The sequence below is a fragment of the Oncorhynchus gorbuscha genome, unplaced genomic scaffold (assembly GCF_021184085.1).
Source record: "Oncorhynchus gorbuscha isolate QuinsamMale2020 ecotype Even-year unplaced genomic scaffold, OgorEven_v1.0 Un_scaffold_585, whole genome shotgun sequence".
Lineage (NCBI taxonomy): Eukaryota > Metazoa > Chordata > Actinopteri > Salmoniformes > Salmonidae > Oncorhynchus > Oncorhynchus gorbuscha.
This window is the reverse complement of record NW_025745419.1, coordinates 294,543-322,520: the sequence shown is the minus strand read 5'-3', so window position 1 is coordinate 322,520 and position 27,978 is coordinate 294,543. Positions and strand designations below refer to the sequence as shown.

The following is a 27,978-nucleotide window of genomic DNA, read 5'->3' as shown; positions in this document are numbered from 1 at the left end:
TGCGGTAATGCAACATATCGGATGCCAACCGCCGTTAAACCCCACCAAAGAAGAAGAAAGTGAACGGAAACCGGAAAGGGTCAGTGGGTCCGACAGAATCGGCGTGTTCATTTCAAACCTGTAGTACAAGAGAGGACGAGCACGAGAAAGAAGCTTCCCCGTCGAGAAACTTCAGTCTACAAATCAACATTGTACGTAGCGTGTAATGTGTTTATCTAAGTATATTAAATAAAATAAGACGAAATATGATTGATATCTGAATAATTGGTCACATTAGCAAGCAGGTAACGTTAAGCGTTGGGAGTCGAAATAGCTTAGTTAGCATTAGCTAGCTAACAAACTGACAATTTCGGGCTAGTGAGCTAGCTAACGTTAGCTTATTAGCTAGCGAGAGCACATGAATGCATTGGGCCACACTAGCAAGAAATCGCAACATCAACGAATTTACCGTTTGTCGATACTCGATGGGATTTAGCTATGGATTCTTGTGAAGTTGGCTACTAACAAAATCAAAGTATCCCACTGGCCAAATTTGGAAAGATATGTTATTATTTAGTTTGGTCAACGTTTGTAGCCATGTTTAGCAGTAGAGTAGCTAGCCAAACTTAGGAGCTAGTAACTTTGTTTAGATTACTTCTCAGTCGGTGTTAATTCTCTGCCATGTTAAATCGAATAATATATCGACTGCCTTAGTTTTATAGCGTTAGCTAACTAACCCATCTTTGTACTCCTTGGTAGTGTCGAGGCCGCATACTTGGCCTTTTTTTTACTGCATTTGTGTGGCTGAAGCCGGGGACTGCCGTGGTGAGAAGGGTTAATTTCAGTGGCGTTGATCCGAATAGCTACCGGATGGCCAGTACTTTGTTTTTTTCGTGACTAGTTATAGTTAGAACGTCGGAATTAATATAACCATAGAGCCAACGTTAGTCGGATGGTTGTCCAGTTTGTTAAACTTCCCACTATCAGATCGTTTTTGGTGTTTAATATCCGCTTGTTAGCGTTACTTGTGTTGTGTCTAAAGAAAGTTGTAGGGCGGCAATTGTTTCAAGTCGCCCAAGTCCAAGGATCACTAACTATATTGCAGCACACCGGCAGAAGGGAACCCGGTGTCGTGGGGGTGGGGCAGGATTAGGGCGGTTAAGCTGGGTCACGGAGATATTTTACTCCTCGTCTAAAGTAGAGCATCGCCTCGTTTTATTTGCCACAATCTGATTCCAAATTTAAACTCCAGCTCCCACAGATTTTGTGCTCTGTTTGCACAGCCTTATAGCCCCGTTTCCGGGTAGAAGCAAGCTTATGCTCCTGGCAACGAGTGCAAATGGCGCTTTTTTTGTTGCCCTGCTCTGGCCATGTGCATGGCTCACCTTCAATCGCATAATGCCACGGAATTCCAAATCATTAGTCAGCACATGGCGTTTAGTCTGGCAGTCGATATTTTAATCATAGAATTCCTTAATGTTCAATTTGGGAATCTGTCTGCAAGAGCATGTAGATTTTGTAGCCTGTTTTTTAGATTTACATATAAATCTATTGATTTGTTTTGTCATATATCTCAGTGCCAATCTGTGCCACACCACAGAAGCATCTGTTTATAAACCCTCATACATTATTTAAACTATAGAAAGGTCAGTCAGCCCATGGTTACTTCCCTAATTGCACCTTAATTCCCCATGGTGCACCATGTTGGTCAGACCTGTATGGGCCATGGTCAAAAGTAATGTACCAGTAAGTAATAGGGTGCCATGTATGATGCAACCCTGTCTCATTTTGGCAATGCTATTTACACTAACTTTACTGTAGAATTCTGAGACCACTTGACCCACAGGATATGATGCACACTTAAAATGCATAACTTAATGATGGTGTTAGTATTCATGCAGTCTGTTCCAGAGGTCTCTCATACAGTCATATTCCTATACTCTCTCTGTCCCTGCAGACTGACTCTTTTCTAGTATAACTCTATCTCTACTTTTCCTTGTGTAGTATCTTTTATCAGTAACTGGGGACATAATTCCAATATCTGTAACTTTGTGTGTGTGCTCCCCATGCAGGATGGAGTGGCAGCCGGACGAACAGGGACTCCAGCAGGTCCTCCAGCTCCTCAAGGACTCCCAGTCCCCCAACACGGCCACACAGAGAGCAGTGCAACAAGTATCCTCATGTACAGACACTGACTGGAGGGTGGGGTTAGTGGAATGGCAGTGGTACTTCTGTGGTCCTCAGTTGGTAGAGCATTGCGCTTGCAACACCAGTATAGTTGGTTAGATTCCTGGGACCACCCATACGTAAAATATATGCACACAATACTGTAAGTCGCTTAGGATAAAAGCGCTTGCTAAATGGCATATTATTCTATGATTATTGCATCTAGTTCAGTTGGCATTGATCTGTCTATGGGGCCTGTATTGACAGTGTATTAAAGTGGAGATGGTGTTATAAGACAGTCACGCGGACTGTCCTCCCCTCTGGATATGATGCATTCTATGTAACTCCTGACTGTTAATGATGGTGTTAGTATTCATACTGTCTGATCCAGAGGTCTCCTACAGAGACTTCTCTACTCTGTCTGGTCCTATAGATTTAGCCTCTGTTAGGATCGCATATAATCTTAACCCTCCAATCCATAACTCCCACTGGCCAATTTATTACTTACTTAAACCCTTGTCCTCATTAGGGACCATGGGTAACGCTACTTATAACAGCAGTTATTTCAAAACTGTTCATATGGTACAACCTATACAAAGGTGCGGAAACCATTTCTGTAGCTTTAGAATTGAACTTAGCCGGTATGTGATGAAATCACAGATCCGTTGCATTCCTAACTTATGAAATAAGCGCCTCACTTAGTATTTCAACAAGTGGTATTTTTCCTCTGTCTAAATGTCACCCGTAGATTAGTGCTGCAGTGAAAGTAGTCCCTAGTTATTTGTTTGAGTTGAGCATCATGTGAGATGTCTGTGATGTCACATTTCCCTTAACCGCTCTGTCAGAAACTTGAACAGCTCAACCAGTTCCCTGACTTCAACAACTATCTAATCTTTGTGCTCACAAGACTGAAAACTGAAGGTGAGAGCCCTGTCTGTCTGAGTTTATATGTTCTAGTTGAGCATCTGGTAGCCTGAGTCGTGTTCATTAGGACACATTACTTCTGAGCTCAAAAAGTCCTTTTGGGTTTCTTTGTCTGTTTCCATTCTTTGGTCAGCATGCCGTCATTATCTGCTAGCCTTGTTATTAGTGGTTCTCTAGGCTGCTGCGTGTCATTCTGAATGCACGTTGCTGTGGCCTTCGTCTGCATCTCTGACATTCTTCTTTTCTTCCTCTACCCCATGACCTCATCATTCCTTCCTTCTCCCCCCCAACCTCATCCTTTCCTCCCCGCACCTCATCCTCTCCTGCTCTCCCTCTCCAGATGAACCCACTCGTTCTCTGAGTGGTCTGATCCTGAAGAACAATGTGAAGGCCCACTACCAGAACTTCCCCCCGGCCGTGGCTGACTTCATCAAGCAGGAATGCCTCAACAACATAGGCGACCCGTCGCCCCTCATCCGCGCCACTATCGGTGAGTCAGTGTGTGTGTCTGTGTGTGTGTGTCTGTGTGAGCTCTGGGTGGGTGGGTGAGTTGGGGTGGGGTCTTGACATGCGTTACATCTGTGTCATTGTCTCAGGTAACTGCTGTCCTGTGGCTTTAATGTGGCTAATTTTTCTAGCTGTCTCTCCCTTTAGTAGCTACAGTTGAAGTTGGAATTCAATGTCAGGAATTGTGAAAAACTGAGTTTAAATGTATTTGGTAAACTTATGACTTCAACTGTATCTTCACCTCATCTCCCCAAAAATAAATGTGTCTCACCCCCCTATCCTGCCCTCTGGATATGATGCATTCTTTATAAATCCTGACTGTTAATGATGGTGTTAGCATTTCTCTGTCAGATCCAGAGGTCTCTGGATTCCTTAAATCTCTTGTACATCCCTGTTTCCCTACATCTGGTCTGACAAGACAGCATAGGTGGAAGCCTTCAGGAGGGTTTACGTTCACCTGTCCACTTACATTTACATTTAAGTCATTTAGCAGACGCTCTTCCAGATCAGTGGGCTCAAACGTTTTGCTTTGCCTGGTGCCCTGAATGGGTGGAGATTTCACGTAAGGACCAATGGAATGGTCTAAAATGTGTAAACTCCGCCCACCCTAGTCACTGGGCAATGCAAAATGAACGTGCCCAGTGAGAATGGCAGTGTCCCTTCCAAGAGAGTATTAAGACCAGACCACCCTATGATTGATTGTTGGTTCCTAACCTCTTTCTTCATCCCTCTCTCGCAGGTATCCTGATCACCACAATCACTTCTAAAGGGGAGCTGCAGACCTGGCCAGAGCTGCTGCCCCAGCTGTGTAACCTGCTCAACTCTGAGGACTACAACACCTGTGAGGTCAGAGCTACCTACCTACCACACACTCACATCTTTTTCTAGCCTCTCCCCCTTTCTCTTCCTCCTTCGTCTGTCACCCTTCATTTTTCTTTCATTTTTTTGTCCTCCCTGGCTTTTCTCTTTTCCCCTCATTTCCTGTCACACTCTTTCCCCTCATTCCCTGTCACCCTCTTTCCCCTCATTCCCTGTCACCCTCTTTCCCCTCATTCCCTGTCACCCTCTTTCCCCTCATTCCCTGTCACCCTCTTCCCCTCATTCCCTGTCACCCTCTTTCCCATCATTCCCTGTCACCCTCTTTCCCCTCATTCCCTGTCACCCTCATTCCCTGTCACCCTCTTTCCCCTCATTCCCTGTCACCCTCTTTCCCCTCATTCCCTGTCACCCTCTTTCCCCTCATTCCCTGTCACACTCTTTCCCCTCATTTCCAGTCACACTCTTTCCCCTCATTCCCTGTCACACTCTTTCCCCTCATTTCCTGTCACACTCTTTCCCCTCATTTCCTGTCACACTCTTTCCCCTCATTTCCTGTCACATTCTTTCTCCTCATTTCCTGTCCCTTTTTTCTTCCTTCCATCTTCATATCCCTTCTCCTTTACCGCTCTCTACCTGTAAATGTTTCAGTAGCGTTCTCTCCACATCCCATGCCATCTGGATATGATGCAGAACACCTTGACAGTGATTGCCAGTGATGCTTGTTGTATTCATACTGTCTGATCCAGACCTGTAGCCTATTGCCTCCAATCATCCTACTTCATTCCCCTCTGTTGCTCTGAGTTTGACTCAGTCTGTCTGCGTGTGTTCTCTTGATCAGGGTTCGTTTGGAGCCCTGCAGAAGATCTGCGAGGACTCATCGGAGCTGTTGGAGAGCGACGCACTCAACCGCCCGCTCAACATCATGATCCCCAAGTTCCTGCAGTTCTTTAAGCACTGCAGCCCTAAGATCAGGCCAGTCCCAGGTCCCCTGTACCTCCAGACTGTCCTGGTCCCAGATCACTTTGTGCTGTCTTGCCAACACCTATGTTCATTGTTATGCCAGTGACTAGGTGTTGGCAAGACAGCACAAACATATCTGGGAACAGGCTACAACCAGACGCCACTGGTTGTTTCTCTGTTCTCACTGTTGTGCAGTAGAGCATAGCACACCATAGCAAAACGTTTTGCACCGGATTACACATCTGTGTTCTTATTGGACCAGCTTAGGTCGTTGCGTGGAACTTTTGTCATTTTCAAAATGTTTCCACCTACTATCCCACTGTTTTCAAAGACATTAATTTGCTCCCTTTGTAAAACTCTGTTACTCATGGTGCTATTCTCTCTGCCTGTAGATCTCATGCCATCGCCTGTGTGAACCAGTTCATCATCGGCAGAGCCCAGGCCCTGATGGACAACATCGACACCTTCATAGAGGTGAGCATCAGGCAACGCACAACACTGTTGACCATAGCAATGGGCTATTCCCATTCTAGTAGTTCTACTTCTATGGTGGTGACGCTGAAGAACACTGATCTGCTCATCTGGCTATGTTGCAGAACACCTTGACAGTGATGGTTATTGATGCTTGTTGTATTCATACGGTCTAATCCAGACTCTACAGCCTCTTACATGTCCATCGTCTAGACAATGGTGTGTACTGTGATCAATGGTGTTGAGGGTAACTGTAGATTCAAGACTGACATCTGTCTCATTTTCTTCTCTGGTCTCTCTCTCTCTTCGTGTCTCTGTCTCTCAGAGCCTGTTTGCGCTGGCTACAGACGAGGACTCTGAGGTGAGGAAGAACGTGTGCCGGGCTCTGGTCATGCTGCTGGAGGTCCGTATCGACCGGCTAATCCCTCACATGCACAGCATCATACAGGTGAGACAACCACTTCCTTATTTACTCTCCCACTGACCAATCAGCATGTCCGACACTAATGTCATACCCCATCATCCAATCCCTGACACTGCTGTGTCTATCTCTCCCCTACCAGTACATGCTGCAGCGCACACAGGACCCGGATGAGAATGTTTCTCTGGAGGCCTGTGAGTTCTGGCTCACCTTGGCTGAGCAGCCCATCTGTAAAGAGGTGCTCTCTGGACACCTGGTGCAGTGAGTAATCCTAAACATACCTGTAACATACAGCATCACCTGGACGTGATGTAGAGAGCGTGGGGACAGTCAGGTCAGAGGTGTAGAGGGGGACAGAGGTTAGTCAATAGTACATCATGTAAGAGTAACATTCCCATAGAGGTCCTATACTTCCTAGTGTTTAATTCTGTTTACACACTTCACTGTGTTCTATTAGGTGTGATGTTCAGAGGAACAGAATGTTGACGACAGTTAAAGGGTTGGCTAGCTGCAGTACAGACATCTCATGACCTATTAGGTGTGATGTTCAGAGGAACAGAATGTTGACGACAGTTAAAGGGTTGGCTAGCTGCAGTACAGACATCTCATGAAGTTTAACCTCTGCCCTTCCCATGCTGTCTGGATATGATGCATAACACATTAACTGTGATGGTCAGTGATGCCTGTTGTATTCATACTGTCTGATCCAGACAGCTGCAGCCCACTTGCCACATCTGACGCTCTGTAACTTCAATCCATTATTATATGGAACCAAGAACTGCAGTGTTGCTGATTGACCAACAGTAGGAAGACGGCTTGACTAATGGTGTCTTTTCTGTCTCCTCCTGTAGGCTCATTCCTATCCTGGTGAACGGCATGAAGTACTCTGAGATAGACATTATCCTGCTGAAGGTGAGCCTGTCTCTCAGTTCTGGGTGTGAATGATGACACCACAACTATTTCCCCCCACCAGGGTTGTGTTCATTAGGGCACACGAGCAAAACGTTTTGCAACGGGGAAACGAAAAGGACCAGTCAAGACAGTACCTCCCTGTTTCGGACCATTTGTTCAGTTGTGTGCTGAATGAACATGACCCAGAAGTCTTTCCTCCCACCCTCTCTTCTTACTGGTGATCTTGGTGTGATGGCAGCTTTATGCTTGAGACTCGACTGATGTTTGACGTATTCGTGCTCTCTGACCTAAGTGTTGTATCTGGTTAATGCCAGTTAATACTGTAGCACAGTTTTTCCCTCGGTCAACTGTCCACACATTCCCAGTTCCACAACACAACACCCAGGCTAACCCAGAGGAGATTTCCCCTGCCGGCACTCCTTACTCTGACTCCTAGTCCTCGGTCATGAAGTCACAGTTACTCATTTGACTGCATTAATACCCTTCTGGCTGTTTCTGGCACTAAGCTGTGTCCATATGTCCATGGTTCAGCGTGCTTTTTAGAGTGAGAATGTCTTAGCCTCCTGAACTGAAACCGCATTTGGCCTAAGTTATTAAATATTAGCCTGATCCCAGATATTGTTGTGCTGTATAGCCATCTCTTATGCATGCTGTCATGTTTCACAGCACAGACCTCGGACCAGAAAAATAAAACACACAGCAATGATGCATCTCTCTCTCTCCAGGGTGATGTGGAGGAGGACGAGGCTGTGCCAGACAGTGAGCAGGACATCAAGCCCCGCTTCCACAAGTCCCGCACCGTCACCCTGCAGCACGAGGGCGGAGAGGGCGAGGAGGGAGAGGACATCGATGAAGACGACGATGATGATGACGATACATTATCTGACTGGAACCTACGTGAGTTGGACTTGACTTAAAGCCGACAGTTACTGAAACCACCGCAGCCAGGGTGGAGATGCCTTAGAGGAAACACATTGATACGGTAGATGAAAGGAGCAGGAGGGTTGTGTCTGCTGCATGCTTCTATGTGAGTCTTGCCTGCTGCATGCTTCTACGTGAGTCTTGCCTGCTGCAGGCTCTACGTGAGTCTTGCCTGCTGCAGGCTCTACGTGAGTCTTGCCTGCTGCAGGCTCTACGTGAGTCTTGCCTGCTGCAGGCTCTACGTGAGTCTTGCCTGCTGCAGGCTCTACGTGAGTCTTGCCTGCTGCAGGCTCTACGTGAGTCTTGCCTGCTGCGGGCTCTACGTGAGTCTTGCCTGCTGCGGGCTCTACGTGAGTCTTGCCTGCTGCGGGCTCTACGTGAGTCTTGCCTGCTGCGGGCTCTACGTGAGTCTTGCCTGCTGCGGGCTCTACGTGAGTCTTGCCTGCTGCGGGCTCTACGTGAGTCTTGCCTGCTGCGGGCTCTACGTGAGTCTTGCCTGCTGCGGGCTCTACGTGAGTCTTGCCTGCTGCGGGCTCTACGTGAGTCTTGCCTGCTCTACGGGCTCTGCTGCGTGAGTCTTGCCTGCTGCGGGCTCTACGTGAGTCTTGCCTGCTGCGGGCTCTACGTGAGTCTTGCCTGCTGCGGGCTCTACGTGAGTCTTGCCTGCTGCGGGCTCTACGTGAGTCTTGCCTGCTGCGGGCTCTACGTGAGTCTTGCCTGCTGCGGGCTCTACGTGAGTCTTGCCTGCTGCGGGCTCTACGTGAGTCTTGCCTGCTGCGGGCTCTACGTGAGTCTTGCCTGCTGCGGGCTCTACGTGAGTCTTGCCTGCTGCGGGCTCTACGTGAGTCTTGCCTGCTGCGGGCTCTACGTGAGTCTTGCCTGCTGCGGGCTCTACGTGAGTCTTGCCTGCTGCGGGCTCTACGTGAGTCTTGCCTGCTGCGGGCTCTACGTGAGTCTTGCCTGCTGCGGGCTCTACGTGGGTCTTGCCTGCTGCGGGCTCTACGTGGGTCTTGCCTGCTGCGGGCTCTTTGGACGTGAGTCTTGCCTGCTGCGGGCTCTACGTGGGTCTTGCCTGCTGCGGGCTCTACGTGGGTCTTGCCTGCTGCGGGCTCTACGTGGGTCTTGCCTGCTGCGGGCTCTACGTGGGTCTTGCCTGCTGCGGGCTCTACGTGGGTCTAAACGGCGTAATATACATTTGATAGTCATTCCTTTGGAACAATGACAAAGTTCTCACACCATCCTGCCAGCACTGACTCCGGTACTTCCCTGTTTGGCTGCTCTCTCCACTGTTAGTGCACTGCTCCCCAGCGTCTCATTAGCAGTAGAGCTGGAGGTGCGGATTGGACAGTGTGAACCCTGAACAGCCAGAGTAGTGATGACATCAGTGATGCTCCCTGCTGCTGTCTGGAAATGGAGCGATTGGCATGCAGAGATGCACCAGAACAGTGGAAGACCCCTGTTATCACAATGGTGTCTATAGAACTAAAACAACATGGAAGTGGTATTGCAGAGATGCACCAGAACAGTGGAAGCCCCTGTTATCACAATGGTGTCTATAGAACTAAAACAACATGGAAGTGGTATTGCAGAGATGCACCAGAACGGTGGAAGACCCCTGTTATCACAATGGTGTCTATAGAAATAAAACAACATGGAAGTGGTATTGCAGAGATGCACCAGAACGGTGGAAGACCCCTGTTATCACAATGGTGTCTATAGAACTAAAACAACATGGAAGTGGTATTCTGTATATGAGTGTTATTTCACGTAGCCTTTACCCAAATGATTTAGCTTTTTACCGGTTCCATAACTAGATTACAAGGTGGATAATTCTTAGACATTATTTTATGGAAATTGCTGTGTCATTGCTTCAGGGCTGTTGCTAGTCTCGTCAGCCAGACGCCAACATCAATGACATTCTGGTGAAGGACAATCTGACTTGTTGTGGAGAAACCTTGAACTCCTTAAGTGGCTGGTAGGCTGTTGCTAGTGTGTGTGTGTTTAGAGACTGCAGAATGACTTTGTGTTTAGCTGCTGCTGTGGAAGTGATGACATGTTCTCATCTGAACATATATGATGCTAATTAGAGATCGTTTTCTGATCCACAGCAGCATATTGGTAGGACTGGTCTCCTTCAACACCTTTGTTTTATTTGGAGAATCTGTTACTGGTTAGACCTGTACAACGTGGCCCAGATTCAGTAGTGTGAAAAGAGTATTAAATGGCTCGTTCACTCTAAAACAGTCTTTAGTATTTTGTTCATTAGTCCACTGTTAATACAATCCCTGCAGTCAAGTTTTCAACATAGAGCACTTCGGTGCAGAGTTTGAGTGAACTATCCCTTTAAAGGTTTGTCCCTCTTATCTCCCCGTAGGCAAGTGTTCGGCGGCAGCGCTGGATGTGCTGGCCAATGTGTTCCGAGACGAGCTGCTGCCTCACCTGCTGCCCCTGCTCAAGGGCCTTCTCTTCTCCCCTGACTGGGTCACCAAGGAGTCTGGCATCCTGGTGCTGGGGGCCATCGCTGAGGGTAAGGACTAGGAAATCAATCAATCACACTGTTGACACTTCACATAGATCTCTTGCTCAGTCTCTCTCCTTATGTGTGTCTCCCTCTCCATATTTTGGACTCTTTCTCTCTTGGCACCATCTCTATCAGATCTCTCTCTGTATGCTACTCTCTGCTCTGTTGCTCTGCTCTCTTCTCGCTCTCCTATGACGTTCAGTACAGTGGTTCTTTCTCCTCTCTCACTCCATTGAGAGTTGACTGTCTCTCTGGATATGATGCATTCTATGTAACTCCTGACTGTTAATGATGGTGTTAGTATTCATACTGTCTGATCCAGAGGTCTCCTACAGTTAGACTTCTCTACTCTGTCTGATCCAGAGGTCTCCTACAGTCAGACTTCTCTACTCTGTCTGATCCAGAGGTCTCCTACAGTCAGACTTCTCTACTCTGTCTGATCCAGAGGTTTCCTTCAGTCAGACTTCTCTATCTGCTGTCCAGAGGTCTCCTAATCCAGTCTGATCCAGGTCTCCTACAGTCAGACTTCTCTACTCTGTCTGATCCAGAGGTTTCCTACAGTCAGACTTCTCTACTCTGTCTAATCCAGAGGTCTCCTACAGTCAGACTTCTACTCTGATCATTTTGCCACTCTTTTTAAATCTAGTCTTAGTCATTTTGACTAAAATATTAGTCACATTTTTGTCATTTGAATAATGATGTAGTGTAGCTATTGTTAAAATTACTGAAATAGTGGGCAATTTTAGTCCACTAAATGTCTTTATAATGTAGTCCTATTTTAGTCATCACATTTTTCATGCCTCATTAACCGATAGTGAACACACATCACTGACTTCCATGTGCACAAACATACATAGCCTTGTCCTACCAACATATCGTTCTGCATAACATCCTATCACATGATTTTCTTCCCAATAGCCCTATTGGCAGAAAAACACATTACTCTGCAGCAGGTAAAAAACAAGTAATTGTTGTCAGTATTTAGTCTCGTTTTCATCAACGTAAATGAAAAATAATTTTGGTGAATTGTAGTGTTTTCTGGGTCTGTTTTGTCAGTTATCATCTTGTCTTGCCACTGAAAAATAGGTGTCAATGAAATGAACACTGCTCTCTCTGTCCCTGCGGGCTCTCTGCTAGTCTCTAATATCAGTCTAGTTCAGAGGTGGGCAAACTTATTGACTCGCGGGCCACAATGGGTTCTAAAATTTGACAGAGGGGCCGGGCCAGGAGCATTTGGAGGGAGTGTTTGGGCCGGATATACTAAAGCATTAAATGTAGTGTGTGCAAACCTCATAGCACAGTAAGAACACTACAACCCAATTTATTAACTGTCTTTCAAATGTGAAAAATAGCCCTTATCAGTTAATAAATTTGTCTCAAGGAATATGCAAGATATGGCATTTACATACTATTTCGCAGATACTGGGAGGAGGAAATGTAAATAGATTAAAATAACATACGCACTGTGATTTATCAAGATTGCGTCTGTTTTTAATAAGTTTCAATCGAAGGTGCAAAGTTAAAGAAATCAACATTTATTGAAAAATGGAATCACTTTCAACATTCAAAACATATTATTACACAACGAAATACTCAAGCTCAATAATATCTACTTGTGTTAAACTCCGCAAAATCATGGATGGATTGTCCTGACCGCGCGCTCTACAAACTCGCCACGGACGCCCTCGCCTTCACGCGCAAACAGTACACGTGTATCGTTGCCAAGCACACAGACATAGGCTGTATTAAATATCCTACCTGCAGCTGAAAATGTAAATTTAAATTAAGAGCGATGTGCGGCGTGTTAATTAAGCTACTGTACCGCTGCTGTGCGTAAATGCGCATTGCTCTTAATTAAAAGACGCACTTCCAAACTTTCCATATGCATTTTTTCATAACGCAGCAGAAAAACTCACCATTTCAGTGGGAACAGTGTTGTTGGTCTCCCTTTTTTGCCAGTGCATCAAAGTCTGGAGTTAGTTTTGTTGTGGCAATTCTCAGGACAGATCTGAGGTGTTGGTCAGTTAACTTGGATCTGTGATGGGCTTTGTTGATTTTCATGACGCTAAACGTCTGCTCACACACGTAGGTCGAGCCAAACAACACCAGCATCTTCTGCGCCGTCCTCCGGAGGTTTGGTAACGCGGTCTCGTTAAGTGAAGCGTAAAAGTCATTCAGTTTAAGAGACTTGAACTTCTCCTTTGAGACGGAGTCAGACTGAAGATCGATCAGTCTTCAGCAAACGCAAAGTCACAAAGCCAGTTTGTCGCTCAGCTCTGGGAATTCTTCGGATTTCCCCATTAAATAAAAAAATGAGCGAATCTCGTCTTTGAGCTCCCAGACTCGTTGAAACACTTTCCCCAAACTTAACCAGCGGACGCGAGAGTGGTAAATTAGGTCCTGGTGATCCGCATTAGTTTCTTCCAGGAACGTAATGAACTGACGATGATTAAGTCCCCTTGCTCGTATGAAGTTAACAAGTTTTACAACTTGATCCACGACGTGATTAAGCTGCAATACAGACTTACACAGAGACTCCTGATGAATGATGCAGTGAAGTAAAATAACATCCTGGTCAGGGTTTTCTTCTTTCACTTTATCCTAGATTCTTTTCAGCAGCCCGATGTTTTTTCCAGTTAAATTTGGCGATCCATCCGTGGTGACATTGGCAAGTTTACTCCAAGGTAGCTTCATTCTCTCGATGACAGCAGACACCTGTTCATAAGTCCTCTCCTCGCGTTTTCCCTTTCAGTGATTCCATGCTCAAAAGCTCCTCCGTTATCTCAACTGTCGTTAATCTCTCGGATAAAAATTAGGAGCTGAGCAGTGTCTTTTATGTCGTTACTTTCATCCAGTGCTAGTGAATATAACTTAAAGGACTCCGCCTTTTTGTTTAACTCGCTGACTATATCTTCGTCAATCAGTTCCACGCGGCGAGTCACTGTCCTGCGTGCTAAACTGATTTTTTCAAACTTGGCTTTGCTCTCCGGACACAAGAGACCTGCTGTCTCTACCATGCACTCTTTCAAAACTCGCCTTCGGAGAAAGGCTTGCTAGCCTTTGCTAATTTGAATGCCAGCAAATAACTTGCCTTGGTACTTGACTCTTGAATTGCAGTTTGTCGGTGAAAAAGTTCTGTTGACTCTGTAAATTAGCTGCCAACCTCTGAGTAGTAGCCGCCCGTTCTTGTGTTGACTGCTTGCTAGCATAGTTTGCATGCTTCGTGGCAAAGTGACGGCTGATATTGTACTCTTTGAAAACCGCAACAGCTTCTTGGCTTATCAGACATACAGCAGTTGATCGGACTTCAGTGAAGAAGTATTTTGTTGTCCACTCCTTATTAAACACTCGGCATTCGCTGTCCACTTTCCTTCTCTTTGGTCCGCTCATTTTCACAGAAGGGCTTAATGGTGACGTGAAACGAAGTGAAAATTAAAGTGAAATAAAGAGATACGCGCCACTCCAACAACGGTCAATGTGTTTTGAGTGCGCCATCTATTGGGGAAACGTGGGCATTGCAGGGAAAGGGGAAAAAATGAGGTTTTACTATAATTTGGACAAGTTCGGCGGGCCGGATTAAAAAGCCTAACGGGTTGCCGTATGTGGCCTCTCTCCACTGGATTTGCCGTAGTTTGCCCATGTCTGGTCTAGTTCCTTGTTGCGTTAGATCAGTTCAGATTGACTTAGCAGTGGTGCTGTCGGTCCTTTTTGTCAGTGGCTGCTCTATTGTCTCTCTCTCCACTGTGATTTGGCTCTACTGTTTCTCTCTCCACTGTGATTTGGCTACACTTTCTCTCTCTCTCCACTATGATTTGGCTCTACTGTCTCTCTCTCTCTCCACTGTGATTTGGCTCTACTGTCTCTCTCTCCACTGTGATTTGGCTCTACTGTCTCTCTCTCCACTGTGATTTGGCTCTACTGTCTCTCTCTCCACTGTGATTTGGCTCTACTGTCTCTCTCTCCACTGTGATTTGGCTCTACTGTCTCTGTCTCTCTCCACTGTGATTTGGCTCTACTGTCTCTCTCTCTCTCCACTGTGATTTGGCTCTACTGTCTGTCTCTCTCCACTGTGATTTGGCTCTACTGTCTCTGTCTCTCTCCACTGTGATTTGGCTCTACTGTCTCTCTCTCTCTCCACTGTGATTTGGCTCTACTGTCTCTCTCTCTCTCCACTGTGATTTGGCTCTACTGTCTCTCTCTCTCTCTCACTGTGATTTGGCTCTACTGTCTCTCTCTCTCTCCACTGTGATTTGGCTCTACTGTCTCTCTCTCTCTCCACTGTGATTTGGCTCTACTGTCTCTCTCTCTCTCCCACTGTGATTTGGCTCTACTGTCTCTCTCTCATTCTTCAGCCCTTTATGACCCCTGTCTGTTAGTCAGTAACACACTAATATCGGCAGACAGCAGATGTTGACAGTGAGGGAGACGTGTCCTAATGCAGAGTAGGTGTAATGCCATAAATTTTCCGCTGCGCTGACCCAGTTAACACGTCACTAATAGGATGTACACTAATTGGATTCCATCAGAGTATATTTTATATTAAAAGGTATAAACACTAAGCCAGATGACTGGCTGTCCTTCACGTGGCTTTGTGTTGATAATAGACTTGGCCAACAATTGAGTGTTGTCAGGCTACTGTTGCCTCAGGCTAGCTAGATTCAAATTCTATCCAACTTTATCGACATGAAAAGAGGAATTGAATGTTGCCTAAGCGATACACAGATGGCAATATTCAATTGAATCTCTTCACAAATACACCAGGGAAAGACAATGTGTCATGGTTAAACTGATCACTTAATATTTAGGTTTTATCTCCAATATGTGCTTTGACCTCATACCCTCCCTACCCCCAATCACAAACCAAATATTAAAACAGCGTCATAAAAGGTAATGTAAAATTCCATGCATTGTTGTGCTTTACCTCCCAGAACTCCCCCCACCTCATCCTGTGTCTGTGACAAAAACACTCTCTCTAACCCCTCCTCTCCAGGCTGTATGCAGGGCATGGTGCCCTACCTCCCGGAGCTCCTCCCCCACCTCATTGCATGCCTGTGTGACAAGAAGGCCCTGGTGCGCTCCATCGCCTGCTGGACCCTGTCCCGCTACGCCCACTGGGTGGTCAGCCAGCCCCCAGACTCCCACCTCAAACCCCTGATGACCGAGCTGCTTAAGAGGATACTGGACGGCAACAAGAGGGTGCAGGAGGCCGCCTGCAGGTGTGTACTGTGTGTGTGGGAGTGTCCGTTTGCTATTGTCAATGTGTTTCAGCTATGACAGTCAGACCTGCCCCCCCCACCGTCCCAATTAATTAAGCTGTGCTTGATTGAGCTTGCCTGCTGTGATGGAACCAATGGAATAGTCCCAAAAGTTCAACCCTGGCACTCAAGGCAAGCTCAATTTAAACGCTCAAGATGGGGTGTGTGTTCAGAGACTGCAGTATGACTGGGCATTTGACTTCTGCTGTGGAAATGATGACATGTTTCTCACCTGAACATATGATGCTAATTTGAGATCGTTTTCTGATCTACAGCAGAATATTGGTAGGACTGGTCTCCTAAAGGGCTGTGTATAGGCCAGCTTGGTCGTTAACCTCTGGGAAATGTGGGACGGTAACGTCCCACCTCGCCAACAGCCAGTGAAAGTGCAGGGTCCCAAATTCAAAACAACAAAAATCTCATAATTAAAATTCATCAAGCATACTCATAATTAAAATTCATCAAGCATACAAGTATTTTACACCATTTTATAGATAAAATTCTCATTAATCCAGCCACAGTGTCCGATTTCAAATAGGCTTTACAGCGAAAGCACCACAAACGATTGTTAGGTTTCCACCAAGTCACAGGAAGTCAGCCATTTTTCCAGCCAAAGAGTGGAGTCACAAAAAGCACAAATAGAGATAAAATTAATAACTGACCTTTGATGTTCTTCGTCAGATGACACTCATAGGACTTCATGTTACATAATACATGTTTGTTTTGTTCGCTAAAGCTCATATTTATATCAAACAATCTAATTTTACATTGGCGCGTTACATTCAGTAGTTCTAAAACACTCAGTGATTTTGCATAGAGCCACAACAATTTACAGAAATACTCATCATAAATGTTGATGAAAATACAATATTACGTCTCCTTAATGAAACCGCTGTGTCAGATTTCAAAAAAACTTTACGGATAAAGCTGACCATGCCATAATCTGAGTACAGCGTTCAGACCCACAAAGCAGCCAAAAAGATATCCGCCATATTGGGTAGTCAACATTAGTCAGAAATAGCGTTATAAATATTCACGTACCTTTGATCTTCATCAGAATGCACTCCCAGAAATCCCAGTTCCACCATAAATGTTTGATTTGTTCGATTATGTCCATAATTTATGTCCAAATAGCTTCTTTTGTTAGGGCGTTTAGTACACAAATCCAAACGCGTTCAGGTCCAGCCGAACGTCGGACGAGAAGTTCAAAAAGTTATACTACAGGTTGTAGAAACATTTCAAACTAAGTATAGAATCCATCTTTAGGATGTTTTTTATCATAAATCTTCAATAATGTTCCAACCGGAGGATTCCTATGTCTGTAGAAAAGCAATGGAACGGAGATACCTCATGTGGAATGTGAGTGACCAGCGCGTGACTCTCTGCCAGACACCTGACTCATTCAGTCCCACTTCACAGTAGAAGCCTCAAACCAGTTTCTAAAGACGGTTGACATCTAGTGGACGCCTTAGGAAATGCAACAGAACCAATATCCCACTATCTCCAATAGGGTCTGATCTTTAAAAAAAACTACAAGCCTCAGATTTTCCACTTCCTGTTTGGATTTTTTTCTCGGGTTTTCACCTTCCATATGAGTTCTGTTATACTCACAGACATCATTCAAACAGTTTTAGAAACTTCAGTGTTTTCTATCCAATACAACTAATACTATGCATATATTATAAGCATCTGGGACAGAGTAGCAGGCAGTTTACTCTGGGCACCTTATTCATCCAAGCTACTCAATACTGCCCCCCCTGTCACCAAGAAGTTAAAGCAGATGTTATTGAGTGTCCACTGTATTAATGTCTGTGTGTGACGTGTCCATTCTCGTACTCTGACCCATTGGCCTTTGCGTCCCTCAGTGCGTTTGCCACCCTGGAGGAGGAAGCGTGTACAGAGCTGGTGCCCTACCTCAGCTTCATCCTGGACACGCTGGTGTTCGCCTTCGGCAAGTACCAGCACAAGAACCTGCTCATCCTCTACGACGCCATCGGAACGCTCGCCGACTCCGTAGGACACCATCTCAACCAGCCTGTGAGTCTGGATTTTCACTTAGTTAGCAAACTAGCACTTAGAAACATCAGCAAGCTGGATCAGCTTCATGGCCAACAACTCCTTACCGCCTTATGATGTACAACATCCTCTGTTGTGGTGCGATGTTGCTGTATCACAACCTCCTTGGTTACTTTTCATAGGTTCATCTTTATGCCTCTCTGCTGTCCTCTATGATGAATTCTAAACAGACATTGGAAATCTGAATCACCAGTGTGGATGTATTTTACAGTCTGAGGTTGTTTAGTGAGAGAAGACACGTATATAAATCATCGCTACGTGTCGCTACGTCACAACCTCACCCTGGTTGGTTTACACAGGTTTCATCTTTATGGTGAGGAGACACAATATTACTGGACTGTATAATGACTGTCTCCTCTCTGCCGCTACAGGAGTACATCCAGAAGCTGATGCCTCCCCTCATTGCCAAATGGAATGAGCTGAAGGACGAGGACAAGGATCTCTTTCCACTTCTGGAGGTTATACATTATTATATACATATATACATTAGTATATACATTATAATATACATTATATACAACCATGTTTGGTGCATCACGAGGTGGATCATTCTTAGTTTTGATTTTGTGGTATTTGCCGTCATTGCTTCAGGGCTGTTGCTAGTCTCGTGAGCCAGAGACCAAAAATAATGACATTCTGCTGAAGGACAATCTGGTATGTTGGGGAAAAGCCTAGAACTCCTTAAGTGGCTTGTAGGCTGTTGCTAGTGTGTGTGTGTGTGTGTGTGTGTGTGTGTGTGTGTTTCCAGAGACTGCAGAAAGACTTTGCGTTTAGCTGCTGCTGTGGAAGTGATGACATGTTCTCATCTGAACATATATGATGCTAATTAGAGATCGTTTTCTGATCCACAGCAGCATATTGGTAGGACTGGTCTCCTTAACCTCTTCAGCTGACAAATAACTGGTGCCGGAGATCGGGCATTAGGCTGGTTTTTTGTTGTAGGTCATTTTTTATTGATTTTTAAAATGATCTTTAGCTCTTAGAGCCACTCAAAGCATAACAATGGAAACGGGTGACTGTTGTGCTTCCAATGGTCTGTATTATACTGCACATCTTATTGTACCACACATCTTAAGGATCGAAGCGTTGGATAGAACAGACTGATATTTCACTGGATGTATCAGTGTGAAGCATCCGCTTGGCGTTTCAACTCCGTACCAGATATGATGAGAGGAAGCCCAGTGGCCGGCCGTGGGAGAAGATGGAGCAACATGTATTTAGTCTGACATGTTCTCATCAACGTACCAGATATGATGAGAGGAAGCCCAGTGGCCGGCCGTGGGAGAAGATGGAGCAACATGTATTTAGTCTGACATGTTCTCATCAACGTACCAGATATGATGAGAGGAAGCCCAGTGGCCGGCCGTGGGAGAAGATGGAGCAACATGTATTTAGTCTGAACATGTTCTCATCAACGTACCAGATATGATGAGAGGAAGCCCAGTGGCCGGCCGTGGGAGAAGATGGAGCAACATGTATTTAGTCTGACATGTTCTCATCAACGTACCAGATATGATGAGAGGAAGCCCAGTGGCCGGCCGTGGGAGAAGATGGAGCAACATGTATTTAGTCTGACATGTTCTTATCAACGTACCAGATATGATGAGAGGAAGCCCAGTGGCCGGCTGTGGGAGAAGATGGAGCAACATGTATTTAGTCTGACATGTTCTCATCAACGTACCAGATATGATGAGAGGAAGCACAGTGGCCGGCCGTGGGAGAAGATGGAGCAACATGTATTTAGTCTGACATGTTCTCATCAACGTACCAGATATGATGAGAGGAAGCCCAGTTGCCGGCTGTGGGAGAAGATGGAGCAACATGTATTTAGTCTGACATGTTCTCATCGACGCAACATTTGATCTCCATACAGTTTTCGGTTTCTAAAACTAGAATCTGTAACAGACTGGACTGTGTTTTTGAGACTTTACCTGTTGCCAAAGTAAAACAAATGTGTGTTTAGGAGTACAAGAGCAAATTTACTTATTGCACACACTCACTTCAGAGTAGGCATTCCCTCGTGAAAATATGCAAATATGTACAAGAATGTGACAATAGGATCTCACTAGCTGGTGCTTGGCGCTACCCACCTCCTTGCTTGTTCTGCCCACTATGATTGATTTCCTCCCATTGGAAATGACAGGCTCTGGTCGATCTTGGGTTTGTTTATAAAAAAACTAATTTAAAAAATGTTAACGTCTGGATGTGATTTTGCAAAAAAATTCATTAGCTCATGAGATCTAAACGGGGACTGACTGACTTCTCTATCTGAGAAGTTATAAATCAACTCGCTCCATTCCTTTTGTTGATATGAAATCACAGGAACAGCAAAATAATGCTATTTCTTAAAGGGAATTTTAAGAATTTGAATATTTCTTTTCATATTACCTAGGTATAAAAAATAAAAAAAAACATCTTCAAATTTGTGAACTGTCCCTTTAAGATCGGTGCAGAAGAGGGAAAGGACACACTGACAGGACACTACTTTGATCTGTTGATATGCAGGCTGTATTTTTGATGTTTCTGTCCCCCGCCCACCAAACTAACCCTGTCTCTCCCTTTGCCTCCCCAGTGCCTGTCGTCAGTGGCCACGGCCCTGCAAAGTGGCTTCCTGCCCTACTGTGAGCCTGTCTACCAGCGCTGTGTAACCCTGGTCCAGAAGACCCTCGCTCAGGCCATGGTAAGAACCTATAGAGCACGACAGCTTGTTATCCTAAAAACTGGATACGAGTTACCCCGGGTAACTCAGTCGGTTCATTACAATTATGAAGCCTTTATGTGCTTGTTTTCATTGCATTAATAGTTCAATTCACAAGAAGTGACGTTCGTGGAAGATTCTCATAAAACAAAATGTATAAGATCTCCTAAGCCTGTGTTTACCAGAGACCTTATTTTTGGCTTTTATCCCCCAAAAATGATTCATTTTCCCATAGGCTTTGTCCAACGAGCCATGGTTTTTATTTTAATTTTATCTTTATTAAAGAACAAATTTGTGTTTTCAATGGCGGCCTAGGAACAGCGGGTTAACTGCCTGTTCAGGCGCAGAACGACACATTTGTACCTTGTCAGCTCGGGGGTTTGAACTTGCAACCTTCCGGTTACTAATCCAACGCTCTAACCACTAGGCTAGCCTGGTGGAGTTAGTGCCTACAAAAAGACACCATTACTATTGCTCTCTCTAGTAAAGTTTATACACATTAAATCACCAGACATGCCTTCAGTGAAGAACCATGTTAATGTATAGCAGCAAACTGTTACAAAATAAGCCAGCTATAGGTAGGTTTCCTTCCAATTGGCGACCAGATTTTCATGCAAATATTCGGCACGTGCCATAAAAACATTATGTGCGTTTTCCCACATGAGATGGTTCCATCCAGTTGACTTGTTGCGTGTAGGTAGCATAGTGGTTAAAAGTGTTGGGTTCACTAAACGAAAGGTGGCTGGTTTGAATCAACGAGCCGACTTGGTGAATAGTCTGTGCCCTTGAGCAAGGCACTTAACCCTAATTGCTCCCGTAAGTTGCTCTGCTAAAGGAATAAAATGTAAACATTTCAATTAAAGGCTGTGATGACGTCGTGGTTCAATTTCCATGTACCGGGCCTCCCGGGTGATGCAGTGGTCTAGGATGCAGTGGTCTAGGATGCAGTGGTCTAGGACACTGCATGGCAGCGCTAGCTGTGCCACCGGCGAATGTAGGTCCGCGCCCAGGCTCTGTCGCGACCGGGAGGTCCGTGGGGCGACACACAATTGGCCTAGCGTCATCCGGGTTAGGGAGGGTTTGGCTGGTAGGGATCACGCACTAGCGACTCCTGTGGCGGGCCGAGCGCAGTGCACGCTAACCAGGTTGTCAGGTGCACGGTGTTTCCTGCGACACATTTGGGCGGCTGGCTTCCGGTTTGGTTAGGGGCTGTGTTAAGAAGCAGTGCGGCTTGGTTGGGTTGTGTTTCGGAGGATGCATGGCTTTCGACCTTCGTCTCTCCAGAACCAGTACGGGAGTTGTAGCGATAGTGACTACAAGCCATAACCCACTGTTCCTAGGCCATCATTGAAAATAAGAATTTGTTCTTAACTGACTTGCCAAGTGAGATAAAGGTCAAATTAAAATATAATAAAAATTACGAGGAAGTTCATGTTTAAGCTGTTATTCATCACTGTGACCATTTTGTTCAAAACTTTTAGAAACCAAGTGTTCCGATAAGCTTGTTCTTATTAACAGCTTATTTTTTAATATCAAGGAATATTTAACTTTATAAATTGGTGCATGAGGCAGAAAAAATGCAGTGCGACTTTAGTTTGGCCATCAGCTGGAAGACTGTCTACTTCTCAGTGGAGGGAGGGAGGTAGAGAGGAGAGATGGTGAGTCTGGTGAATGGCAGCCTCACCACTACTCCCTTCCTCCCCTCAGACTGTCCACTTCTCAGTGGAGGGAGGGAGGTAGAGAGGAGAGATGGTGAGTCTGGTGAATGGCAGCCTCACCACTACTCCCTTCCTCCCCTCAGACTGTCCACTTCTCAGTGGAGGGAGGGAGGTAGAGAGGAGAGATGGTGAGTCTGGTGAATGGCAGCCTCACCACTACTCCCTTCCTCCCCTCAGACTGTCCACTTCTCAGTGGAGGGAGGGAGGTAGAGAGGAGAGATGGTGAGTCTGGTGAATGGCAGCCTCACCACTACTCCCTTCCTCCCCTCAGACTGTCCACTTCTCAGTGGAGGGAGGGAGGTAGAGAGGAGAGATGGTGAGTCTGGTGAATGGCAGCCTCACCACTACTCCCTTCCTCCCCTCAGACTGTCCACTTCTCAGTGGAGGGAGGGAGGTAGAGAGGAGAGATGGTGAGTCTGGTGAATGGCAGCCTCACCACTACTCCCTTCCTCCCCTCAGACTGTCCACTTCTCAGTGGAGGGAGGGAGGTAGAGAGGAGAGATGGTGAGTCTGGTGAATGGCAGCCTCACCACTACTCCCTTCCTCCCCTCAGACTGTCCACTTCTCAGTGGAGGGAGGGAGGTAGAGAGGAGAGATGGTGAGTCTGGTGAATGGCAGCCTCACCACTACTCCCTTCCTCCCCTCAGACTGTCCACTTCTCAGTGGAGGGAGGGAGGTAGAGAGGAGAGATGGTGAGTCTGGTGAATGGCAGCCTCACCACTACTCCCTTCCTCCCCTCAGACTGACCATTAGATGCAGGCCATCAGTCCAGTGAAAAACAAACGCATATTATGCTAACCTTGCTATGCCTCAAGTATTACAATAGGTGATATATTACCAGTGTGAGCATATACCTACATTTTAAATATATAATAAGACAATTGTCAGGGTAATTCAAGCATAGCCAATATGCAGTGATAATGTTTTGGGCCTATAGCCTACTACACAAACCTCATTGCTACAGTACTGATTTAATTGGTTAATGTTGCATAGGCTTAGGTTTTTTAAGTCGAGGTTAAGAAAAATCTGAGCTGTAGATCTCGGTTTACATTTTCAAACTGCAGTCAAGCGTCTGATCGTGTCGTAGTGGGGGAACACATACCTTCAGTATGATGCTATTTCAATATTTACACAAGTTGTTCCACCGCCATTTCTCGCATAATACATTTTACCGAAGCAAAAAGATTCCACATTGTTTAATGTATTTTTTGTTGTCCACATTTGGAAAGTTGACAGACACATTTTCTCTTTCCATCATGCCTGTCGGGACTGATTTTATTATCCGACATGTACTTTACACACATGAAGGTTTGGATGGAAGCCTGGTTTCAGATATGAATTGTAACTTAGACTATAAACAAATGTTACTTGCAAATGTATTCTACACCACAAAGCATGAGTTAGTGTAAACTGCGTTTATTCAGCAGTTTATTAAACAAATGGTACGTTTTGGCTCCATGTCCTAACTGTGACCAAAAACCCACTGACTCTCTGTCCGTCTCCTCTCTCCAGATGTACAACCAGCACCCTGACCAGTACGAAGCTCCTGACAAGGACTTCATGATTGTGGCCCTGGACCTGCTGAGTGGCCTGGCCGAGGGCTTGGGGGGCAGTGTGGACCAGCTGGTGGCCCGCAGCAACATCATGACCCTGCTCTTCCAGTGCATGCAGGTACACCGGGCCCCCAAGTGCCAACTGTCAGCGGCCATTTTGAAAATGTGAAATTAGTCAACTTGAAGGAGTATATGTTGCCGTATCGCTTGTTGCCGTTCGCAATTTTTTGGAAGTTGATTTTCTTGCTTTTGGAGTGTCAAGAAAAGTTCAAAATAGTTGTTTTAACCAGATGTGTCTGAGACTAACTGTGCGTTCCTCCAGGACCCTATGCCAGAGGTGAGACAGAGCTCCTTTGCCCTGCTGGGTGACCTGACCAAGGCCTGCTTCCCTCATGTCAAACCCTGCATTGGTGAGTCAACCATAGTAGTGAAGACATTCATGAAAAGGTACTGGTGCTGAGGTGTGTGTTGGAATGGCTAGTAGTTTATGTATTATTTGTATGTTGGTGTGTTTAATGAACCTGTGTGTTTGTGGGAGTGTGTGTATACCGGTGATTGTGTGACAAGTTGTGTTTAGCGTTTGTATATAAACCTGTCTCTCCCCTCTAGCCGAGTTCATGCCGATCCTGGGCCTAAACCTGAACCCAGAGTTCATCTCTGTGTGTAACAATGCTACCTGGGCCATTGGCGAGATCGCCATGCAGATGGGTGAGTTACTGCTTGCTGTGTGTCCTTACTGCAGTCTTCATTTCTTACACACCCACCCTTTACCTCACAACCACTCTAAAATGTCTCTCACTATGTCTGCTTTTCCTCTCCCTCTAACTCTCATAATAACACACACAGACAACCAGCCACTCCTATGATGATCTCTATTAACAGACTGTCTGAAATGTTCTATGTGGAAGTTGAAGGTCTGAGTGTGACTGAGGTCACAACATAGGGACGAACACACAGATGATTATGGTGCCGCGTGTGTTACGGTGTGTGATGCTAGGGTTTGGTGTCTTTTGGATGGAGCATGTAGCTAACTATGTCCGATTTGATTCGCTGCCCTTGCTCTATAACCCATGAACTCAATGACCCTCTGTCATACGAGTGAGCCAATCTCCCTTGACTACAGTGTGCTGCAAGATGCCTGAGTGATGGGTCCTGCTACCATTGGACTCTGTAACAGTGAGGCCTGCAGGTGTGTGCAAGCATGGCAGGCCAACCAGCAGTAGTACAGTGTAGTGACATTGTGCTATAATACCTCTACAGGGAGAACTGACAAGAAGGATGAAGGAGATTGCTCAGGTGAGCTAGGGGGAACCATTGCTTACAGGTGGCGGCCATTTTGGGAAATTGTCCAGAAATCACGGGAACCCTATTTTTGTAGCAACTTCACCAGATTGACTCCATCAGTAAATCATGTTGGTAGTGGTGATTTGATAGGAATGATTGTAATGACACTATAAATACTCTAAATGACAGTGAATACTTGACAGTGCTGATGTGGGGATTGATTGTAGACCTGGCTTCAAATTCTATTTGAAATCATTTGAAATACTTAAGCTCTGCTTGATTGTGTTAGAAAGGAATCAATAGAAAAGTCCCTAAAGTTCAGACCCTGTCCATTTGCTGCTCCAGGCAGGCTTGAGAAAATACTCCAAATATCTGAAAGATTTCCAATAGTAATTGAACCCATGTATGGCGAGCAATGCCATAATTTCCAGCTGGTTGATTGTGGTGTTTTCCTCGGTGCCTGTAGGAGCAGACATGCAACCCTATGTTGGGCTGGTCCTCAACAACCTGGTGGAGATCATCAACAGACCTAACACACCCAAGACCCTCCTGGAGAATACAGGTATGGTACTCACACAGACACGCATGCTTAACCCCCCCACCCCCATAGACAAAACCACTATTTAGGCTTCAGTCCACTCCTATGATGATCTCTCTAACAGACATTCGAAATCTGAAATATTCTATGTGGAAGTTTAAGGTCTGAGTGTGTGACTAACACTTCTGACACGGAAGTGATTGTTCTAAACCCTGTTGTTATGGCCCTGTAGTTATTGCCACATAAATCATCACTCCTGTTTCACTTGGGACAGCCATTACGATCGGCAGGCTGGGCTACGTGTGTCCACAGGAGGTGTCTCCCATGCTGCAACAGTTTATCAGACCCTGGTGCACATCGTTGAGGAACATCAGGGACAATGAGGAGAAAGACTCTGCGTTCCGTGGAATCTGCATGATGATTGGAGTCAACCCCGCTGGAGTGGTTCAGGTGAGGGGGGAGGGGCTTCTGAACACCGTTCCACACAGCAACATGTATTTACTGGGTCCGGGACTTGTTATATTTTTATTCCCTGAGTGTGTTGCCTCTTTGCTCTTGTCTATGATGAACTCTAAACAGACATTTGAAATCTAAATAACTAGTGTGGATGTAATTTAGACTCTCAGATAACTGGTGAGAGAAGACACATTGTATCCAACCTAGCGCGTTTGGTGTCATTGAAGGATGATTGGCTGCTAAATGAGCGATAAGGGAATGTGGATGAATGTTGGATGTTGTCATATGAACGTTGGTGTCTCTTCAGGACTTCATCTTCTTCTGTGATGCTGTGGCCTCCTGGGTTAGTCCTAAGGACGATCTGAGAGACATGTTCTACAAGGTAAGCCTCAACAAATCTCACCCGTATGTTTGATCCTCAGAATACGAAGGGTCTAGACTTGGGTTCTAAGTCGACCTAGTGCTCCTCTTTCTCCACAGCCTGTGATGATCTTTATCTACAGACATTCGAAATCTGAACATATCTTGTGGATATTTTAGACTCTGAGACGTGTGGTGCTAAGAAAACAAAAGAGAAGCAGCTTTGCCAGTCGCTGAAGTCCTCTGACCATGTACCTCACCTTGATTTACAAGCTTTGTTGTTTTTGTAGATCCTCCATGGCTTCAAGGACCAGGTGGGGGAGGAGAACTGGCAGCAGTTCTCAGAACAATTCCCCCCTCTGCTGAAGGAGAGGCTGTCGGCCTGCTATGGCGTGTAGTTCCCCTCGCCGACACAGGACACGCCTGTCAGGTAATGACACTTTAGGTAGAACTGATCTAGGATCAGCTTCCCTTCCCCAAATCCTAATGTTATGTTTAGTCCAAGTTCTCTCTGTTCACCTGAATAAATAAAAACATTGTTTCTTCTCCTTCTCTTCCTATTCCCTCTTCTTATTCACTCCTCTTCCTCCTCTCACCCCCTTTCCCACTTTCTCCTCTCCAGGTTTAATCTACGGGAGGGTTACTGGGGGAACTCATCCATCTGTGTTACTGCACTGCCCTGATCGTGGGGGCAGGAGGAGAGGGACTGGCCCTGGCTCCTGTCCATTCAGACTACAAGTCCCACGACCCTGTGTGTCTCTGTGAGGGTGGGTGGGAGGGAGGGTTACTGGGAGGGAAACTGGGGAGAAAGCCTCTGGATTTCAAACGCCAAACTTAAATCCGACGACATACTCCGATGTAACCAAAGCCACAGGTTTCTGTAAGAGGGGGAGGGAGGGTAGGATAAGCATATGCAGGGGTCGGCTGCGAACGGCCCTAAATCCATTCGTTAACTCTTTAGATACCAAGGTTAGAGGAGAGCTGTGGTGGGAGGGCGGGCGGGGTGGCAGCAACCCCGGAATAAATACATTAAGGAGAAATCTAAAAACCAGCCCAGGAGCCACAGTTTAAAAACACAACTCACATAATATGTAGACTGGCACACGTAGACTTAGTTCAGGAAGGGAAGGTAGTTGCCCTGGCCCGAACGACCAATCGGTGCACAAGCACTTTGCATTCATTCTACAATAGTCATTTGATAATCTATACAAAGGCTGTGGGCGGGATACTGAAGTAGCGCTGATGTTTTATAATAGCTTCCCGAAGCCTAGCCTCAGAGGGGAAAACATGAAATGCTTTTCAACGTAATGACGGGGAGAGTTCTAGAAGAGTCATTTGCACCTTTACTACTCAAGCGTTCATAGACAGTACAGTACCATACCTGTTCATATTAGGACATATTCTCTATTAAACAGGTCTATTTAGACAGGTTTTCTTCC

The 27,978-nt window shown here is 45.8% G+C and overlaps 1 protein-coding gene and 4 non-coding genes across 6 annotated transcripts; all 5 read left to right on the top strand.

Moving 5' to 3' along the window:
• Nucleotides 1-35: 35 nt before the first annotated feature.
• On the top strand, nucleotides 36-27,305 carry LOC124018868 (transportin-2). Of its 2 annotated transcripts, XM_046334177.1 has the most exons (25): nucleotides 36-191; nucleotides 2,052-2,151; nucleotides 2,991-3,066; nucleotides 3,410-3,559; nucleotides 4,316-4,422; nucleotides 5,234-5,367; nucleotides 5,748-5,829; nucleotides 6,152-6,274; nucleotides 6,390-6,508; nucleotides 7,099-7,159; nucleotides 7,885-8,056; nucleotides 10,455-10,607; nucleotides 15,592-15,817; nucleotides 17,722-17,893; nucleotides 18,304-18,390; nucleotides 20,505-20,612; nucleotides 23,861-24,019; nucleotides 24,224-24,311; nucleotides 24,511-24,609; nucleotides 25,162-25,197; nucleotides 25,652-25,747; nucleotides 25,998-26,173; nucleotides 26,487-26,561; nucleotides 26,830-26,969; nucleotides 27,162-27,305. In XM_046334177.1, the coding sequence occupies exons 2-24, from the start codon at nucleotides 2,053-2,055 to the stop codon at nucleotides 26,935-26,937; spliced, it is 2,706 nt and encodes a 901-aa protein (XP_046190133.1). In that variant the 5' UTR covers nucleotides 36-191; nucleotide 2,052; the 3' UTR covers nucleotides 26,938-26,969; nucleotides 27,162-27,305. The 2 variants fall into 2 exon arrangements, with proteins under 2 accessions (XP_046190133.1, XP_046190134.1); XM_046334178.1 differs by lacking the exon at nucleotides 25,162-25,197.
• On the top strand, nucleotides 2,466-2,536 carry LOC124018880. The gene has a single exon (XR_006835693.1). It is a non-coding gene; the product is annotated as a small nucleolar RNA SNORD41 (small nucleolar RNA).
• On the top strand, nucleotides 5,071-5,141 carry LOC124018881. Its single transcript, XR_006835694.1, has one exon. It is a non-coding gene; the product is annotated as a small nucleolar RNA SNORD41 (small nucleolar RNA).
• Nucleotides 6,887-6,957, top strand: LOC124018878. Its single transcript, XR_006835691.1, has one exon. It is a non-coding gene; the product is annotated as a small nucleolar RNA SNORD41 (small nucleolar RNA).
• On the top strand, nucleotides 10,853-10,923 carry LOC124018879. The gene has a single exon (XR_006835692.1). It is a non-coding gene; the product is annotated as a small nucleolar RNA SNORD41 (small nucleolar RNA).
• Nucleotides 27,306-27,978: the final 673 nt, after the last annotated feature.

Coding starts and splice junctions, on each gene's coding strand:
- LOC124018868 (XM_046334177.1), top strand. CDS start 2,053: ATGGAGTGGCAGCCGGACGAACAGGGACTCCAGCAGGTCCTCCAGCTC. Junction 18,391..20,504: donor ATCTCTTTCCACTTCTGGAG/GTTATACATTAT, acceptor TTGCCTCCCCAG/TGCCTGTCGTCAGTGGCCAC. Junction 24,312..24,510: donor TCATGTCAAACCCTGCATTG/GTGAGTCAACCA, acceptor TCTCCCCTCTAG/CCGAGTTCATGCCGATCCTG.